This window comes from Colobus angolensis, unplaced genomic scaffold (genome assembly GCF_000951035.1).
Source record: "Colobus angolensis palliatus isolate OR3802 unplaced genomic scaffold, Cang.pa_1.0 Scaffold515, whole genome shotgun sequence".
In the NCBI taxonomy this organism is placed as follows: Eukaryota; Metazoa; Chordata; class Mammalia; order Primates; family Cercopithecidae; genus Colobus; species Colobus angolensis.
In genome coordinates this window covers 479,959-501,111 of record NW_012118655.1, presented here as the reverse complement: position 1 = coordinate 501,111, position 21,153 = coordinate 479,959, and the positions used below count along the sequence as shown (strand labels likewise).

The 21,153-nt window shown below is 38.9% G+C and overlaps 1 protein-coding gene across 4 annotated transcripts in view; it reads right to left on the bottom strand.

Moving 5' to 3' along the window:
* The window catches only part of GALNT14 (polypeptide N-acetylgalactosaminyltransferase 14), a 228,318-nt gene that overhangs the window by 188,084 nt on the left and 19,081 nt on the right, over positions 1-21,153 (bottom strand). For 2 of the 4 annotated variants that reach the window (XM_011960556.1, XM_011960558.1), the window contains exon 3: positions 17,024-17,108. The exons of the other annotated variants lie outside the window; for them this stretch is intronic. In XM_011960556.1, the coding sequence (XP_011815946.1) occupies positions 17,024-17,108 (85 nt within the window). The remainder of the gene's footprint in view (positions 1-17,023; positions 17,109-21,153) is intronic. 4 annotated transcript variants of the gene reach the window in all.

Genomic DNA, 21,153 nt, shown 5'->3' with positions numbered 1-21,153 from the left:
AACACTTGATCCGGATCCATACATATTATCAGGGGAGATCCAAACTGCATATTCAGCAAACGTACTACATTCTGCAAACAAACACTCCAGTGATTCAAGATAATGCTGATTTTACCTGCCAAACTCACTATGGGCTCTAAGGAGTTCTGCCTCTATCCTTCTTGGCTTATTACAGGGGGAAGATCTTTGGGCAATTTCACTGGGTTGAAATAGAAGCATTTACATACTTTTCTGTATGTGGAGGACAAGGGGATGTGCATTGTTTTCTGACATGAATACCTCAGTGACTATGTCAGAATCCTATTAATATAATAATCCCTTTAAAGAATACATTCATGTGGTTCAAAATTAAAAAGGCATACAATGAAACGTTTCCCTTCTACCCTTGCCCATCCCCAGTTCATGTCACAACCCTTAAGGGAAACCATTGTTAGTTTGTTTTATTATCTTTCCAGAATTTCTGATACATATAGATGTAAGTATAAATGTGGTTGACCCTTGGACAATGTGGGGGTTAGGGGCATCAATCCCCTGCCCAGTTGAAAATCTGCACATAACTTTTGATTTCCCCAAAACTTAACTACTGATAGCCTATTGTTTACCAGAAGTGTTACCAATAACATAAACAGCTGATTAACAATTATTTTGTAATCATATATATGTTTTGTATGTTATATGTATTATATACTGTATTCTTAAAATTAGTAAGCTAGAGAAGAGAAAATGCTACTAAGAAAATCATAAGGAAGATAAAATGCATTTACTATTTAGTAAGTGGAACAGGATCATCATCAAGGTCTTCATCCTCATCATCACATAGAGTAGGCTGAGGTGGAGGAGGAAGAGGAGGGGTTGGTCTCACTGTCTCAGGGGTGGCAGATGCAGAAGAAAATCTGTACATAAGTGAATCTGCATAGTTCAAATCCATGTTTTTTCTGAATTTATTCTAATCCTACAATGGCTCCACTTTTTATATAGAGGTTAGTATAGAATACACACTGTTGTGCAGCTTGTCCTTTTTTCTTCATTTTGCAATCCAATAGATAAAATATGCTATTCCTATATAACTGAGTTTTGATGAAGTAAGGTTAAGTACATCTTTTAACAAATTTACAGCTATTCATATTTCTTTTTCTGTGCATTGCCTGTTTATATCCTTTGCCTACAATTTTCTATTGGATTGGAATTCATTTTTATTGACCCTTTGGAACTCTTTATTTAAGTTGATTAGGCCTTTGTCATGTGTCTTTTCAGTTTACTTATACAGATTCTTTTTGCTACTTAGAAGATGTTTTCCTCCAATTTTTATTTAGTCGGATATATCAGATTTTTATTTTATGGTTTCAAGATTTAAGTCTTCATTAGAAAGGCACCTTATGTGTTTTCTTCTGGTACTTTTATAATCTTGCTTTTACCTTTACATTTCATTTTCATTTTGAATCTTATCTTGGTGTATACATGGTGTGAGGTATAGATGCAATTTTATTTTCCCCCACAGGGCTACCAGATATCCCAGTGGAACATATTTAATCTTTTCCTCCAATGATTTAAGATGCTACCTTTATCAAATACTAAATGATCATATGCATTTGGGTCTATTTCTGGACTAACCACTTGGTTCCTTTTAACTATATGTGCATGTCTCTGTAGCACACAGTTTCAATAAATGACACACTATAATAAATTTAATATCTAGTAAGACCAGTCCCCCCATATGGTTTTTTTCAGAATTTTTCTCACTATTTTTATTTACCTTTTTATTTGAATTTTAAAACAAACTTAACTAGTTTTAAAAAAAGATCTATTGGTACTTTTATTTAGATTGTGTTTGATTTATAAATTAACTTAAATAGAATGATGTCTATTGTTTTTCCATCCAAGAGCAATCTTTCCATTTGCTTCAGGATCCTTTATATCCTTCAGTAGGGTTTTTAAATCTTCATATAGATCCTGAATGTTTTTTGTTTAAATTTATTATTAGCTCTTTTACATTTCTTGTTATTGTAAGTGGTGGCTCTTCCTCTGACAATATATGGTAAGTCCTTACTTAACATCATTGACAGGTTCTTGGAAACTGTGACTTTAAGCAAAATGATGTAAAATAGGTCCTTGAATAACATTTCCTTCAACATCTTTTTGTTATAACTTTGATGAGAAAAAAACTGGTTTCATTACATGTCATTTTGCTTAAAGTTGCAGTTTCCTAGAACCTATCGTCAATGTTGAGGACTTACTGTATTCTGTTTGGTGTCTGTATATATGAAAATTATTAATTTATGTTTACTAATTATTGCACATTGTTAGTTTATGGAATTCTTTTATTGTTTGAAACAGTTTTTCAGTGAATAATCTTTTGTTTTCCAGCCATGCGACCATAGCGTCTACATATAGCAACCACTGCCTCCTCCCTATCTATCTTTTTTATTGTTTTTGCTTGTCTAATTGCATTGGTAAGTATCACCAGTGCAATGATGAGTAACAGTACTAATAGCATAAATCCTTTGTTCTTTAGTGAGAATTCTGTTAGTGTTTCCTCAATAAGCATAATGCTGGCTTATAGCCTGAGATGAATGTGTTTTAGCATGTTTACAAAAAGTACCTTAACTATACAGATGCTCCTAGACTTATGGTAGAGTTATGTCCTGATAAACCCATCATAAGTTGAAAATATCATAAGCCAAAAATGCATTTAATACACCTAACCTACTGAATATCATAACTTAGCCAAACCTACCTTAAGTGAGCTGAGGACACTTACATTAGCCTATGATTAGGCAAAATTACCTAACACAAAACCTATTTTATAATGGAGTGTTAAATATCTCCGATAATTTATTAACCACTGTACTGAAAGTGAAAAACAGAGTGGTTGCATGGGTACTCAAAGTATGGTTTCTATAGAATGTATATTATTTTTTTCACCATAATAAGTCAAAAGATTGTATCAAAGCATCATGAGTCAGAGATGACCAGTATAACCTTAGCCAGTCAAGCTTTCTGGGGTGTATTTTTTAATTTAAAAATGACCACTGAAGTTTCTCAAAGGCCTTTTCAGCATCTATGAAGACAATATATTTTTTCTCCTAATGTTCACTGATATAAAACCATATATGCATTCCAAGAATAAAACCCTCTTGATTATGATGGATTAGTCTTCATACATACTGCTGAAATTATTTTGCTACTTTTTAAATGATCTTTGAATTGCTATTCTTAAGTGGGATTAGTCTTTGGATTTCTATGTGTGCCTACTTTGTCAGGTTTTGGTAAAAGTTATGCTTGTTTCTCTTCTTTTTCTATGCTCTAGAATATCCTGGAATGTTTGTTCCTTGGAAGTTTGGTAGAATTTCCTCTGTAAAACCATCTGGACTAGTGCATTTTTCTTTGAGGACTAGTGCATTTTTCTTTGAAGAGTGTATACCTGTTTAAATTTTTTAAAAAATTTCTGCCTTAGAAATTTTGGATTCCTTTCTGGGCCCATTTGAGTAATTTTTATTTTCTTGAAAAAAATCCACTTTTCAAATCTATTTGCATAGAGCTGAACAAAGTAGTTGCCTGATTCCTTTAGTTTCCTGTTTATGTCACTGTTCTCCGCATATCATTCCTTGTTTTATGCATCTGTACTTGCTCCCACATTTTCTTGATTGGATTAACTACTAGTTTATTTTATTGTTGTTTATTTCTCCCATGATATGGTTTGGCTGTGTTCCTACCCAAATTTCATCTTGAATTGTAGTTCCCATAATCCCCACACGTTGTGGGAGGGACCAGGTGGAGATAATTGAGTCATGGGGGTGGTTTCCCCCAGGCTGCTGTTCTTGTGGCAGTGAGTTAGTTCTCATGAGATCTGATGGTTTTATAAGGGGCTTCCCCTTTCGCTGGGCACCCGTACTTCTCCTTGCTGCTGTCATGTGAAGGACATGTTTGCTTCCCCTTCCCCCAAGATTGTAAGTTTCCTGAGGCCCCCCCAGCCATGCTGAACTGTGAGTCAATTAAACTTCTTTCCTTTATAAATTAGTCTCGAGTATGTCTTTATTAGCAGCATGAAAATGGACGAATACACCCCCAAACCAGCTTTGAAATTTATTTTAACTGCTTTGTTTTCCAACTCATTACTCTCTACTTTTATTTATTTCTTCCTTCTGCTTTCCTTCTGCAATATTTCATTTTATTCTGATAGAGCTTCTTGACTTAGATGATTAATTCATGTTTGATCATTCTTTTGTGTAAATATTTAAGGCCATCAGTTTTCCTCTGAGTACTGCTTTAGCTATATAACCTTTGTTCTGTTATTTAGTGATTTCATTGTTTTTTTCCAGAAAACCTGCAATTTCAGTTTTTCTTTTCCTCTTTCAGCCATGCATTGAGTGTTTTTTGTTTTGTCTGGATTTTACTTTCAGTTAAATGGCCTTTTGCTTTTCTGATTTAGTATTAATTTCTAGTTTAACTGCATTGTAATCAGAGAATATTGTTTGTATTTTTTCTACCTTTTGGGATTTATTGAGGTTATCTATGTTCCCTAATAGATGGTCAATATTTGTGAATGTTTCATAGGCCCTTGAAAGATATATTCTCTTCATTTAATCTACAGGGTTTGCTATTTATCAACCAGATCTACTTTATTACTTATTTAATTAGAGCTTCCATATTGATTTTTAATCTTTGTCCAGGTATGTGAAAACTGAGACCTGTAAATTAAAGTGATCTGTTACTAGCATGTTTTTGTCTATTTCTCCTTGTATCTCCTAAAATTTCTGTGTTTTCAGTACTGCTGTTAAGTTTTTTTCATTGTGAGATGTAACTTTTATCATTACATAGTTCCTTTCTTTATCTTATTTAATGCATTTTAATCTGAATTCCACTTTGTCTAATGCAAGTTCTAACTACTACTTTTTATATCTCCATTTTAAATGAACATTTTAAAGCATTTGCCTGGTGTTCCTTTACTCATCCTTTTATTTTCAACTTTCCTGTATCACTTTCCTTTAGGGGCATCTCTATAAACAACTTAGAATTGGGTTGTGGTTTGTGATCCTTTCTGAAACTCTTCTTAAAAGGTAAGTTAAATTCATTTATATTTAGTGATATGAAAAATAGGCTTATTCCTAGATCTCATTTTATATTATGTCTTCCGGGTTTCTTGGCATTATTTTTCATCTTTCTGTGATTGCTCTTCTGGTGTGATTCTTCTGGGAAGGTTTGTGTTTTTATTCTAGTGGTAACATTCATAACTACAACATTAACCTATGTCTTTAGATAAGACTTATTAACTCTACATTACAAGCAGAGATAAAGTTGGTATATTCCCTTTCACTGTTCTTCCCACAGAAGCAGAGCAAAGGCATGATTGGGGTGGAGAGAGAAAGAGACATACATCCTGACAGCCAGTTGTGAAAGTGCACAGAGATGTTAATGCAATGGCAGCTGTATATAGAGAAGAAAACATACACACACACACACATTACATAGCCCGTAGGCACAATTTACTCCGGCAATGCTGTTGTCTCAGTCCCACCACCTGATTTTAGTCAATAATATCCTCTAAGTGTCTACCATTTATTAAGTCTAATTATGCTTATATTACTTCATTTGTCAGTTCTCAATTATATCTTTTGACTCCCTGCTATTATAGAATGAGGCATTCAGAGAATTTCCTTTTTCCCCCTTTGCCTTTCAGTATTTGTTGGTTGTGTCACTTCTACATCACCAGGGCACAGAACATTTATATTCTCCTCTGTTCTCCTAATCCTCATATTTGTCTTACTCAGTTTTAGTTTAGTTTTACCGTTAAAAATATTCAGTGCTCACCCTCCATCTTCACTTTGTTGGCTGAAGTTCACCCTCTACTAGTTTGTTCAGGAAGGGTTCATGGGAACAATATTCCCAGAGTTATTGCATGTCCAAAATTGTCTTTATACTTAAAAGATGGCTAGAATGGATATAAATCATTGTCTCACACTTTCTGTCTTTGCTTATCTTGTAGCTGTTGTTTCGCTGTCTTCTGGGCATTTGGAAGTTGCTGCAGAAAAAACTGGGGCCAACCTGATATTTTTCTCCTCATAAGTGACTTGATCTCTTTGCCTGGATTCCCAATGGAGTCTTTCTTTCTGTCTTTCTTTTTATTTATTGTTTACTTCACCATTCTTTATTAATTTTGAAGTCATTTCAAACCTAAAGAAAAGTTGCAAGAACAGTACAAATTCTTACACCTCCTCCACACAAATCCTCTAGATGGTGACATTTTATATTTTGCTATATTTTCCCCATTTTTGCAGAGACAGAAGATAGAAACAGATATAGATTTTTTTTTCACATGTTCCCATCATCTCTAAATACTCCAGTGCATGCCTCCCAAAGACTAGGACCCTTCTCCTATATAATCACCATATAGCACTCCTTGTCAAAAACTCAACAATGATATAGCACAGACCCAGTCCACAGATCCTATGCGAATTTCCCAAATATCCCAACAATGTCTCTTTTTCACTTCCAGGTCCAGGATCCTATCTACCAACACATGTTGCATTTAGTTGTCATGTCTCATCAGTCTCATCTGGTCTGTAGGAATTCCTCAGTCTTTCTCTGTTTCTCAAATCTTTGAAAGTCTGAAACAGTATAGGCCTTTCCTTCTATAGAGGCTATGTCCATCTGATGTTTCCTTGCAACCAAATACAAGCTATGCATTCTTGGCACAGTGGACATGACGGTGTGTTCTTCTCAGCCCATCACACCCAGGAGCACACTAGCTCAACCTGTCCCACCGCTAGTGATGTTAACCGTCATCATCTGGCCAAGTTGGTGTCTGCCAAATTTTGCCACTGAAATTTCACCATGTTTCCATGTCATTTGATTACACTTTTGTAGGAAGCTTTACTAATATTGTGCCAATATGCTATTTCTTATGAAACCTCCACTCACAAGACAGCATCCATCAGCAACTACCAATCTCTGCCAATTACCACAGTTATGGTGACCAAGTGGTGAATATGTACCTCTATCATTCTCTCTACATTTTTCAGTTGTCATCCTTTTGTAAGGAAGAGTCTCTTCTCCTGCACTTATTTATTTACTGTCTATGTATCTATTCATTCACTTATTTTTAACAGTATGGATTTACAGATTCCTATTTTATTCAATAGGTTGTAATCTAATACTCTGATTATTTGATATTTACTTTGATGCTTATATTGTTGTCAATTGGTCAGTGGAAAGTCCTTGAAGCCGGCTTCTGTGTCCTTTTGACACATCTCCATCTTTTCTTGAGCATTTCCTGACTTTCTGGAAAGACAAGGTCTTTCAGGTTCATTTTATACTTTTTCTGCCCTATCCCTTAAGTTGACCACTTCTCTGAGGCGCCCTGGTAACTTGCAGTGTGGGGCACTATTTAGAAACCAAGATTTCTGTAATTCCAGCACTTTGGGAGGCCAAGGCAGGCAGATCACTTGAGGTCAGGAGTTCGAGACCAGCCTGGCCAACATGGCAAAACCCCATCTCTACTAAAAACACAAAAATTGGCCAGGTATGGTGGCCCATGCCTGTAATCCCACCTACTCAGGAGGCTGAGGCAAAAGAATTGCTTGAACCCAGAGTCAGAGGTTACAGTGAGCCAAGATCATACCACTGCACTCCAGTCTGAGTGACAGAGCAAGACCCTATCTCAAAAGAGAAAAAAAGAAACCAAGATCTGAGTACTCAGCATGCACTCATTGCTACTGGAGTTCCATTGCTTTCAGATGAAGGAGCTAAGAAAAATATGTATGTATATATCTACATACTGACACTTCTAATTCCAATCCAGCATGCTAGGTTTTTTCTAGGTTTCCTTCTTTCCATGTTTAGAAATCCCCTTTCAAACAGTAAAAAACACGGTTCCTATTATCCTCTTTATATTTATTTACTTGCTCAATAAATTATTCTTTCTCTTAACCAATCGTCCAACCATTCTAGCCATGTCCCCTGACCACCACCTCCACACCCACTTTCCTATCCTGCTTTCACAGAAGGAAAGGGAGGCAAGGGGAGGGGAGGGGTTATTCCCTATCTTTCTTGTCTAAAACTTCCCAAGGCCATAATCTTGGTGTGAACTGTTCTGGGTAATTTTGCGCAACACCCAAATTTGTGCTCTTTCGACATTTAGATTTAAGTCTTCCTCTATATCATGAAAGCCTCCCCAATATTTTAAATATTTGTTCTATTGTTTGTGTTTTCTGTGTGTCTATTTTTTTAATCTGTTATTCTTTTGTTTTCTTTCAAGAACTAAAATTATGCTTATGTTGGCTCTCAACTGCCTGTCTTCTATGTCAATCATTTTCTCTCTAATCTTTATTAATGCTTCCCTGATTTAGGTTTCATTTATTCACCTTTCATCTATGTTCCACGTTGCATTTTCCACAGTGTCTATTTTCCCTTGAGATTCTTCCAACTTCAACTTCATTTCTGAGACAAATTTGCCTTTTTTCTTTTATTTCCTCCTTGAGTTCTGCCAGCTCACATTTCACCACCTCTTGCCATTTTGTCATCCTTTCCTGAACATTTATCTCTGCTTGGTGGGTCTTTCTTCATAGAAATGATTACTTTGTTGAGTTATTTACTATGCAGCCATAAAAAAGGATGAGTTTGCATCCTTTGTAGGGACATGGATGCAGCTGGAAACCATCATTCTTAGCAAACTATCACAAGAACAGAAAACCAAACACCGCATGTTCTCACTCATAGGTGGGAACTGAACAATGAGATCACTTGGACTCGGGAAGGGGAACATCACACACTGGGCTTATCATGGGGAGGGGGGAGGGGGGAGGGATTGCATTGGGGAGTTATACCTGATATAAATGATGAATTGATGGGTGCTGACGAGTTGATGGGTGCAGCACACCAACATTGCACAAGTATACATATGTAACAAACCTGCACGTTATGCACATGTACCCTAGAACTTAAAGTATAATAAATAAATAAATAAATAAATAAATAAATAAATTCACGTGAAATACGTGATTAGAATTTTCATCTGCTCCTAAAATTATTTTTCTGGGAATGTTCCTTATTTGGGGGTAATTTTCATGGCTCTTGCTGACATTCTTCCCTCTAATAACATTGCTTCTAATCTACTAATGACCCTAATTACTTTTTTATTACTTATTGTTGCATGAGATAGGCTTTCTCGGACCATTTCTTTGCAGGAAGTTCTGAGGATGGAAGGAGGGCCCAGAGTAGACTTTCATTACTAAAGTAAGCTTTCTTTGTGGGGTAGGGCTAATGACTAGAAAGAGGTATATGGAGATTTCTGGGCTGCTGAAAAGATTCTGTACCTTGATCTAAATGGTGGTCACACAAAAGTTTATCAAACTGAAAAATATTTGTGTGCTTTCCTGTATGTATGTTGTATCTCAAACATGTTAAGGAAGGAAAGAAGGAAGGCTCTTTTATTTGCTGCCAGAAACATTGTTTCTTGCAGATAGGTGTCTTCTGGATGGTCCTTTGTATAAATGCACCTCCTCTGCTTCTCCAAATCAAAGCAGGCCCAGGAGGTACGTTTCTTCAGTTCTGCTCACCCTAGTCCTTACTTGCATTGATTACAAATAAGAGATGTTGCTGTGGCTCTTCAGGATGCCCCTCATATCCAGGATGTGTATTTTTCTGGCACTCTTTGCCACCTGCTATTCCTGAGCCCACCAGCTACTCTCCTAAACCTCTACTTCCCCGTCATGGCCTCTCCCAAACCCTCCTGCTCAGGACAGCCCTTGTACACATTGCACATTCCACAGATGTTATCTATCCTCTAATTCCACTGAAAATAGCATTTTGGAGTTTTCTATTGTTCTCTTTGCTGTTGTGTCCAGCAACCAGGAGACTGTAATGGTATCCAGGAGGAACAGCCAGAAGAGGTTGTCTGGTGCAGCTGCCACATTATACAGGAAGTCCTATTTGCCTATTCCACTGACTCACCACTACATCTCAAACGAGTCACCTCTTGAGACTCAGTCTCTCTATTAGCAGAATGGGAAGGAAAAAAAACTCTTTCCTTCTCATTAGCTCCTGTTATCAAAGAATAGTAGGGAAAGCACAGACATGAGGCCAAGTCTCTGCCATTAGGAACGGTTTCCTAAACTTCAAGCAACAGGGTGCTTTCCATGGTGCTGATCATTTCACCTCAGTCCTGTTTCTCCTTTAACTTTCCTCTAAAGCTTGAGGCCTGCTCTCCCATAGACCATTAGCCAAAAAACAGCTGATTCTTTAGGACTAGGATCTTACCCCACACCTCAGACTCTCACCACCTCCCCAGCAACCCACACACTCACGCTGAAACACACAGCAGATTCTTCAAAATACCAATTAGCTAGCTGTCCTGTCTCATATCTCTGGCTGGCTGCAAAAGTAGCAGTAGGAACACGCCACTACTTGGCACCATCTGCCTGGCTGTGAGCAAACAGAGGCTCCCAAGTCAGGCGGTGTGATTCAGGAAATACCAAGGCCAGACTCCTGCCTCTGACCCCACATGAACCCTGAAGTTTCATGTGGACAACATCAAATCACCAGGGCCCCAGGACTCCATCATCACTACATCAGTCACAGATACTGCCCTTACTAATAGAAGTGGCAGATGGGGACATAAATTCTTCAAAAGCAATTTGCTTGCCAAGGACTAAGGAACGTATGAATGAAGTGTGAACAGTAAGTTTTTTCCAAGTTAGGGAGGCTGGACACGTCACCCGCTCAACTACACAGGCAGGCTCTAGAAGACCTAACCCAGTTTAGTTTTCCATCAGGCTGCAAACATCTCTAGCTGACTTAAAGGCAAACACAGGGTTTGTTCTCTCTTCCCTATGCTACTCCTTCAAGGAAGGCCCAGATCTCCAAGAGCAAAATGCAAGAAAGGCAACACTGGTTGGAGCATTAGGCATTCGGTTTTTCCAAAAGAATGAGGATAAAAACAATCCTTTGATAAAATAATCCTTTGAAATCATATGCCCTTTTTTCAGAAGCCTCTGCAGCACACAAATAGTGTCCTTGGGGAATAAGGACTATATAAGCATTAATCATATGCATGCTCTGTGATAGTTGTCATGGCTGGAGGGTCTAGCAGGTACCCAACATTCCTGTCGGCAGCTCCCTGCTCCCTACTGAGCTTTGGATTTTTACAGAGGCAAGCACAGCACAGCTTGGAACAGGCAGACTGAAAAGAGCTTGGACTAGGGGCACAAAGGCCAGGTTCTAGGTAAGTTCTGCCATTAACCAGCTGATACTCTTGAGAAAGTAACTTCCTCTCCCTAGTCTCAACATCAACTACGGAGAGGGCAAGTAGACCTGATCAACTCAAAGGCTTCTAACCTCAACATGTGAGGATTCTGGTTAAACACCCCGCTCAGCCCAGCTGTTATCTCATTCCCAGATTCCAACTCCTAACACCATAAAGGGAGGCCTTGTGCTTGGTGAATCAGCTGCCACTTCACACAGGCCTGGAATGCAGCTGTTAGTTACTGTGGCCAAATGCAGCCATTACTTCAAAACCAACAGCAATGGCAAATGGCAGAGAAAATAAAATTCAGCAAACTCTCACTGCAAAACCAAGCCAGCAGATGAAAGAGTGGAGGAAGTGACTGCCTGTGTAACATTTCTCTGAACTGCCCACCTTTTACTTCTCCACGAGAAACAGATAACAGAAGGAAACCACCCATTGAGTCGGAAAATGCATCATTGCTTGTTCTCAGATGAATTCAGGCTGCTAATAGCACTGATACTTTTAGAAAACTAAAGACAAGGAGTGTCTGGCTTAAAAGGAGCCTGTCAGAATGTGAAATGATTCTCCCTTTCCTTCCTTGAGAGTATAAACTGGCTTGGCTCGAGTTATATCTAATTAGGATGCAGTGAAAATGAAATACACATAAACACACAGACACAGAGACACTCACACAGGAACTGGCCCCTCCGTCCTGCGGCAGTGCGGACAGATTGTAATGGACGCAATGTGGTACAATCATTAAACATCTCTCCAGCTTATCTGCGTGCAGTGTGTCTCAATAATGTGTTATGAGGTGTGTTTGTAATTGGCTACTGCTGATAGTGGTCCTTGAAAGGGAAATGGAGTGTGTCTAAATGCAGACAAAGCTACTTAGCGCGCCAGGACAAGATGAGATGCTCCTCACAAGGTCCAAATGGGAAACTCAGGGCTTCTTCCACCCATAGCTTGGGAGAGAGAAAAAGGAATAATCTGTCTCAATTTTCTCAGCTCCAGAAACAATATTTATAAAATAGAAGGTGATTTCAGAGCTCATTTATTTTCCTGGTTCACAGTCTCCACTCTCTGCTGACATCATTTTCTAACCAATTTTATTTCCAACAATCGCAGGAACAGCCTCAATTCTACTTGAAATCGTTAAAAACAAATCCATTCTTTCCTTGTCTTTGAGCCTCATCTTTCAAAAACTTGTTTAATTTCTGTACTGCCTTTCTTTGAAAAAATATTCCAGGCCTCCGAATAGCCACAGAAGATCCTTCCTTCTCCCTTTCTTACCTCCTAAATCCCTAAATGCAGAGAGCACACAGCTTCCTCCTGACCCTTGTTTCTAGGCACTCTGTTCACTGTTCTCTGGCTAAGCATATCAATGATTGTCCCACCTGTAGACAGTGAGTGATTCCAAAGGCCATGCCTTCTGAACACTAGGCAACTTAGAAACTGAATATGCCAAAGATTTTGAAAAGTCACAGAAAGAAAAGAACCACCTTTTTACCCAGAAGGCAACCTCCAGTGAGAAAAATCAGAGCCTAACAAGAATACCAAGCATGATGCTGGCTTGCAATGAAGACTGTGGCCATATCCTGGCACAGCAGCCACTTAGATCACTAGGGAAGAGAATGGCAGCATATGGGCAAGATGTCAGCCTTCCTATATCCTTTCCTGACCTCCGAGGGAAACAACCACAGGAAAGAAGAACCGAGGTTCACACGGCATGCTTGGTTCTTGGGCAAGCCATGCTTGTCCTGTAGCAATCACCATATTTTTTTTCTAAGTGCTCAGAAAACCATCTGTTCTAAAATTGGGGGGAATGAATGTAAAGCTGATTGGTCTTTTTCTCTGAGTGGGAGAAACTGACCCTGTGACACATATTATCAACTCTCACATAGGCACTAGATTCATGCAAAACCATTCTTAAAAGTCAGATTTTTTTTTAAAGATATGACTCATCCTGACTCAGATGGGCTGAGAAAAACAGTGGGAACTTGAACTCTAACTCCAAATCCCTGAATGACTTGGGAGTCAAGTACTTTGGTCTTCCCTCACTCAGGTATCCCATTTGTAAGACAGAGTTAGACACACTGTCTCCTACCCCTGTGGTTGTTCAGCAGAGCTAGAGGATTTAAAACAACAGGCACTCTGGCCTCTCAAAGACAGCAGCTGGATTGAGGCAGAGAACACAATTCTCCCCGCTGCAGCTGTGAAGCTCCAGCGGACTACCTGGGATGCAGATGGGGACTGCCACCTTGTTGAGCTGCCCAGCCTGCAGGGCATAAGCCTGCAGAGGTCAAGGACAAAGACCCAGGGATTCTTCATCAGCAGGTTCCAAGGACACCAGTACAGGGACCTTCCAGGGTGGCTAGCCTGCAGGACTTCGCAAGTCTCCAGGGAAAAGGGCCAGGGCTTAGGCTTCGATGTCATAATGCTGAGCATAGCACTGGACACACAGTAGATGTTTGCTAAACATTTGTGAAATTTAATTTGTTCACTGAATCAGTAACAGGAAAGCCAAAAGGCAGAGGCTGGGAGGACTAACTGCTTATTTACCAGGCTGGTTTGACTAGGGATACCTTCCTATAAGCCCTCTGTGTGTCTTTTACCCATTGCTTTAAACTACAACCCATTAAGCAGAAAATAAACTATAACAAACCACCACAAATTGCAAAAAAAGCTCAGCCCTGAACCCTCCCGTATAGGGAGTCCTGGCTTCATTGCTGTGACAGTCTGACATGCATCATCCCTTTTCAGCCTTTTAAAGCTTTTTACCTTTTAAAATAAAGTGAGATGCTGCAGGTAAACAGACATTTGCTTAAAACATTTTTTTTTTTCAGACAAAGGTCCTTATCCGGCGTTAGTCATATTCTTCTATGCAAGATGAATTTCAATTTGATACTTTCCTCCTTTTACTACATCTTATTTTCTTCTTTTTCATATGTTATTTATTTTTTGATGTCTTAAATAGGCCATCAGAAGCATGGTCACCAACAGGACAGCCCTACAGACAGCTGTTGCCTCTAGTGATGGGGCTGGATGCCTTCTTCTCCCACTAAAATTATGTATTTGCTTTTTTTTTTTCTTTGTATCCCTCCTTGTTCCATTGAGGACCCTCCAAAGTCTGGGAACTGAGCTCCCATTTCAATTGCCAATGCCATAGAAAACTGTCCTCTGGGAAAGGCTGCTGGTCACACCTGTCTTCCTGCTACTGCCCGTGCAGCAGAAGTGTCTTCCAAAATGCCCCTCCCAAACAGCAATGAGCCCAGCTCCAGGCACAGGAGAGCAAACAGCCAGTGGCTGCTTTCTCAGCCTAAGCACTGTGTGAACCAGTGCTGGACAAAAACCTGTGCTTTCCAACAACACTGGCACATCGGAGCCAACCTCCTGATCAGCTTGTGAGATGTCCCATAGCATTTACTGCCCTGTGACCTCGTATTCACAGATCCTTAGCTTCTCAGAGTCTCGTTCCTCATGATAAACTGTGAAAATGCTACCTAACAAAGAGTCTTGGCTAAGATTACAGGAGATGTATGGGACAGCACCAGGCACATTGTTTGGTATGAAACACATGCTAAAAAATGAGGATCTCTCAAATCCCTCTTCATGACCCAATTATTGTTAAGATGTCACGATCGTCAAAGAAAAAGACCAACATCCATGACCTAGGTCACATGCCAGTTCTTCTCATTGGAAAGGATATTTGATGATAATATATTGGCCAACTGATTTCCCAGTGAATCAGGATCCACTTTGTCCCCTATCCCCTGAATGATAAAGATCCACTATCACTGTCGTGGGCCCACAGTTCCCTGCAGCCTGCTCTGATGTCACTTCAAACCTCCTTGCCATCTCCAGATTCTCACTTTGATCCTCATGCTTCACCAAGTCCTCCATTCTCTGGTTATGGAATCTCATCCCCATGTGATTCTGGAACTCTTACTTTGTGATGGATTAAACCTAGAAGTCCCCAAGTGATCCTAGTAAGGAAGTAATTCCAGTCTAGATGAATTAGGCCTCTGCAGCAGTGGTGTTGTATGCAGCTACTAATAAAATTCTAGGAACACTTCTCAATGAATAAAAATCCTTTCAAACTAACACTGAAACCCCTCTCTTAGACTGTGGCAGGATAGAGAAGTAAATGCAAGGTAGAAACCTTCTCATTTTCCTTAGATTTCAAAGAAATCTAAATTTTAAAAGAATATTTGCTTGGAAGTTTCTATCATTTGCTGTTGAAATTTCAGAAATCGATGAAGCAATTCTGGATAATGGTGGCTTGAATGTGCCCCTGCTGATAGATAGTAGTGTTTCTCTCAGCACCAATTCAACTGCAGGGAGCCACTGAGGGCAGCACACAGGTGTGGAGTCTAAGTGAGACCTCAGGATCTGCAGGGCTGGGTGGAAAAGGTCATTGCAGGGTTGAGAGAGAGCCTGGAGAACAACATCTAAGAACAGACACAGGAGCAAGATCAGATGTCCCTGAATCCTGGGGAAAGCTTGGCCCAGAGTGGGAGAGGCCCCTGGGAGGAAGGCAACTCCAGCTGTCAAGAATGTTCTGAGAGGACCTCCTGTCTCTGTGGCCCAGAGGAAGGGATGGGAAGCTGAATAGGCCTACTGAGTCCTCTGTAGCCTAGCTCAGGGGATTCCTTTTGGTGCTGCAAGGAACCGACAGCCTGCCTGGTGGTACCGCGCCTACAAGGTAATAGGAGCTGAGACTGCAACACATTGACAGAGCAGGAGCATCATCATCTTGGACAAACACCACCACTTTCAGTTCCAGCTCCTTTTCTAGCCTCATGCATTTCAAGGAAATCACTTCTCTTCTAACTACAAGCAGCCAAAAAGAGCAGACAGTAAAACACAAGTAAGACAGTTCGGGCACAGAGGGAAAGTCTCTTGGGTAACTGCCAAACTTCACCCTCATACAATGGGCCCCAGTACAACAGTGGGCCTTAATAATCACATTCCTTTCCCTTCAGGTGCACTAAGATAGGGAAACTAAAAGCAGCGGGGGTATGCCTGCAGCTGCAGAACAATGTATGGGAACAGACACACAACTCTCCCTCCCAGATAAGCACAGCAAAGAGACACAGAAGCAGTCCAAGCCTCTAATAAACTCCCCCACCCTGAATCCTTAAAAACTCTTAGTCTGTAAAAGAGTGTACCTCTGACCTAACTGGGCCAGAAGCTCTTCTCAGGTTTGTTTTCTCTAAAACAAACCTGTCTTGACTGGTGAGCCACCTTTCGTGTTTCTTTCCTCTTTCTTTAATTCTTTCACACACCACCATTCTCTGTCGACTTTGCCTGAAGGCAGCTGGTCCTAAGCTGAAAAAAGTGGACCAAAAAAAAAAGTCACCCACAAAGAGGACCAGAAGCTGGAGACATGAGCAAACAAAACACTTAGAAGGGGAAGCTGTTGATGAAACAGAGCTGCTAAAGGAGACAAAGGGCAACTCAAACAAAAAATAATAATCGCACTTAATGGTATTCAATTACAGCACATGAACAAGAAAGACTTTCTGGGAATAAAAATCATGATTTTTCAAACTAAAAAGCTCAGCAGAGTAGTTGATGAAAAGGATAGTTGCTGTAGAGACCTAGATTAGCGGCTTAGAAGATAAGTAGAAACACACACACACAACAGCAAAACTACAAATAAATAAAAATCAGGGGCAAAAAGATATTTGGAGAACAGACTCTAAAAACCCAGCTTGTGAATAACAATAATCCCAGAAGGGGAAAAAGGAACAAATACAGAAGAGACGAGAATTACACAAACGGAAGTAAGGAATTTACCTGACTTGAAGAAAGACCTGAGTCTGCAAATGGAACTGAGCTTCTTGCAAGAGACATGGGAAAGGACATACACCAAGGTGTCCTCCTAAGTCCCAAAGATAAGGAGAAAATGTCACAAGCTCCAAACAGAGAGAACAGGTAACTAATAAAGAAAAAATAATATGACTTCAATCATATGCCATCTGCAAAACTGGAATCCAGAAGACAATGGAAAACCATCCAGGCCAGGTATGGTGGCTGATGCCTGTAATCCCAATACTTTAGGAGGCCGAGGCAGGAGGACCACTTGAGCCCAGGAGTTCAAGACCAGCCTGGGCAACCTAGCAAGACCCCATCTCTACTAAACAATAAAATAATAATAAAATTAGCCAGGTGCAGTGCCACATGCCTGTAGTCCTAACTACTTGGGAGGCTGAAGCAGGAAAGATCACTTGAGCCCACGAGGTTGAGGTTGCAACAAGCTGTCAGCACGCCATTACACTCCAGACTGGGTGACAGAGCAAGACCCTGTTTCAAAAAAATTACAAAAAACAAAAAAAACAAAAACCCAAACAAACCACAAAACCATCCATACATTGCCAAGTGTCCAATGCAGATGTTATCCACCTGTCTAATTTGTAGAATATTTGCAGATGCAAGAGTTCATAGAAAACATAACCCACATACCCTATCTCAAGAAGATATTCTGATCAAAAAATAAATGAACTCAAACAGAAATCTCAAGATGGGTGAGATGAAAAGAAGAGAAAACAGTGGCGTGATGAACCTTGCAATTTGTACAGTTAAATCTAATTAGGTAGTATTAAAGTGACTGGAAACAGGTAATGGAAGTGACAAATAAGAATACTTGAAAAAGAGGAGGGATTCTGCAAAGAAAAATTTAACATTTAGTTTTAGAAGTGTTTAATTATCTCAGCAAAGCCCAGTAATTAGGGGTAGTGGAAGGTAGGGTGAATAAAAGTCTTCTAAAAGCCTATCTGCCTACAGCGTATGCAAGTGTAAGGAAGTAAAAGTACTCATAAAAGGCTCAATTTACTAGGCTGCTGCCAGGCACAGTGGCTCATGCCTGTAATGCCAGCCACTCAGGAGGCTGAGGCAGGAGGATCACTCTAGGTGAGCCTGGGCAACATAGCAAGACCCTATTTCTAAAATAAAAAATAATAATAATTAGCTGAGCATGATGGTACACAGCTTAGTCCTAGGTACTTGAGAAACTGAAGCGAGAGGATCTTTTGAACCCAGGAGTTTGAAGCTGCAGTGAGCTATGACTGCACCACTGCACTCTAACCTGGGTGACAGAGAGAGAGACCCTGTCTCCAGAATATATTTATTAGGATGATAATGAATGGGTGAGTAAAATATCCTGGCAGAAGGAGGGGGGTGTAAAATCATCATTGATATCTTGATTGCATAGAAATATGCCTTTGAATGTCCTGGAAATAAAGATAACAGTCAGCATAGATGGTATATAGTAAGATGTCCAAATTAAAAAGGGAAAGAGAAATTGAAGTAGTAATTGGCCAAACCAGCAAAAGTAATCAAATGGAGAAACATAAAAATAAAATAAATAGTATATATTTAATCATATCTATTGTTTCACTAATTTTTATAAGCTGAACATTCTTATTAAAATACAAATATCATCAGATTGGACTGAAAAATAAAAATATGTATTCAGGTCAACAGAGATCTATACGTAATTTGTAAGAAACATTTTATGCCATAAAGAAAGATTAAAAATAGGTGGTCAAATGCAAATGAAAACAAACCAGAACAGACGATATTAACATCAGATAAGGTGAATGTTAAGGCACAATTTATTAAAATACAGATCACTAAGAACAAAACAAAATAGCACTAAAATATCATAAAGCCAAAACTCTTGATAGGAGATTTTGATAAAAATAAAATTATAATGTATGATTTCAGAATTGAACAGAAATAGCAGACCAAAAAATGATATAAACCAAGAAAGAATGACAAGTTGGATCAAGAATATTTATCTAAGGCCGGGCGCGGTGGCTCAAGCCTGTAATCCCAGCACTTTGGGAGGCCGAGACGGGCGGATCACGAGGTCAGGAGATCGAGACCATCCTGGCTAACAAGGTGAAACACCGTCTCTACTAAAAACTACAAAAAAACTAGCCGGGCGAAGTGGCGGGCGTCTGTAGTCCCAGCTACTCGGGAGGCTGAGGCAGGAGAATCACTTGAACCCAGGAAGCGGAGGTTACAGTGAGCCGAGATCATGCCATTGCACTCCAGCCTGGGCAACAAGAGCGAAACTCCATCTCAGGAAAAAAAAAAAAAGAATATTCAGGGGCTTTCTTTCATATGTCCAAAAGACACTTTAAGTATTGATTATGTAATTGGTCATTAATAAAAACTTAAAAATTTTGAAAAGTAAAGATTTGATAGGCCACATTCTCATCTCATAATTCGACACAATCCAAAATTAAAAGTATCAAAAATCCTAAGGATTTTGAAATTGAGAAACATGCTCCTACCTGAGTAGCTTTTCAGACAAATAGAAAATCAAACTTAAAAATATAAATCATCTAGTAAGAACTGAAGAGGAAGACAGTCAAAATGTATGGGACACAGCAAAGGCTGCATGCAAAAGAAATGTACAACCTTACATGCCCTAATTATTTCTAAAACAGGAATATTCAAAAATAGAGAAAACTACTAGCAAGAAAAGTTAAAATTAATGAATAAAAATGAAATTAATAGGAAGGTACATAAATGCAAAAACTGGCTCTTTGAAAACATCTTATAAGATGGAGTAGGTTTAAGAAAGGATAAAATACATATGATTGGAAATGTGAATGGAGATTTGACCATAGGTGTAAAATAGAGAATTAGAAGAGAATACTATGTGCAACTCTGGTAAAATTTGAAAACCTAAAAGACATGGGTGAATTTACTAACAAAATGGATACTACCCAAACTGACCAAAGAAGAAGTAGAAAACGTGAAAAGACCAGCTACCATATGCAATAGTGGAAGATAGGCTATGCTAACAAGTAGAAGTTCTTGCTTACATAGTAGTCTTGGGTAGGTGTTCTGGACAATAGGGGAGCTTTCTCCCATTCAGTTATTTAGAGACCAAAGCATCTTACATCATGTGGCCCTACATTATCTGGCAGAAGGAGAAGAATATGGTAGAGTGTGCATGGGAGGTTTTACAGTGTGGCCTATAAATAGAACCCATCATTTCTACTCCATTTTATTGGACCCAAGTTAGTTACATGCTAGTTAAAGCAAGGGAGAATGTGAAATGCAATCTTGCTGTGTGCCCAAACAACGAGACACCAGAATTTGGTGAGCAATTAGAGGTATCACGGCAGAGACAAAGAAGGTGACTAAAGGGTTACCACTGAAGAAGTCAATAGAACTAGATAATTTCACAGCTGAGTTCTATATGATCATTAAAGAATAAATCAGTGAAATTTATTTAAACTATTCTCATCTGCTAAAAAATTTCCCTAATTCATTTTATCAAAGCAATATACACTTAAATCTAAAACCAAAGTACCAAAAAAAACTATAAACAAATCCAACTCATGAAAATAGATGTTAAAATTCCAAATGAATGTCAACAAATACAACCCAGTAGTATAAATAAAAATAAACTATAACTAAATATGGTTTATTCCAGGAATTCAAGGATGATTCAAAACAAGAAAATCAAAATAAATCACTGCATGAATAAAAGAGAAATATGATTCAATCAAAAGATAAAAATCCAAAAAAAACTAATAAAAACTCAAAGTAAATCAAAAGGCAAGTTAAAATGTGATACAGAATATCTAATAAAGGTGAGCAGTAAATAATGAACACTAAAGCCATTTGCATCAAAATCAAGAGAGTCCTATACTGCCATGACATTTAATTTTGAAAGTTCTCATGAATACAACAAAATAAGACAATAAAATAGTCAAGATAATCTCAAAAAGGAGAGACAAATTTTACTTATTTTGATAATGATGTGATTTTTATACTTAGGGAATTCAATAGACTGAGAAGTAACTACTGGATTTAATAAGAAAATTCTGGTAAAAAAGTATGATATTGCCATAGTAAAAGACAAATAGGTCCGTAGAAAAGAATGGAGTTCCCAGAACTAGAAC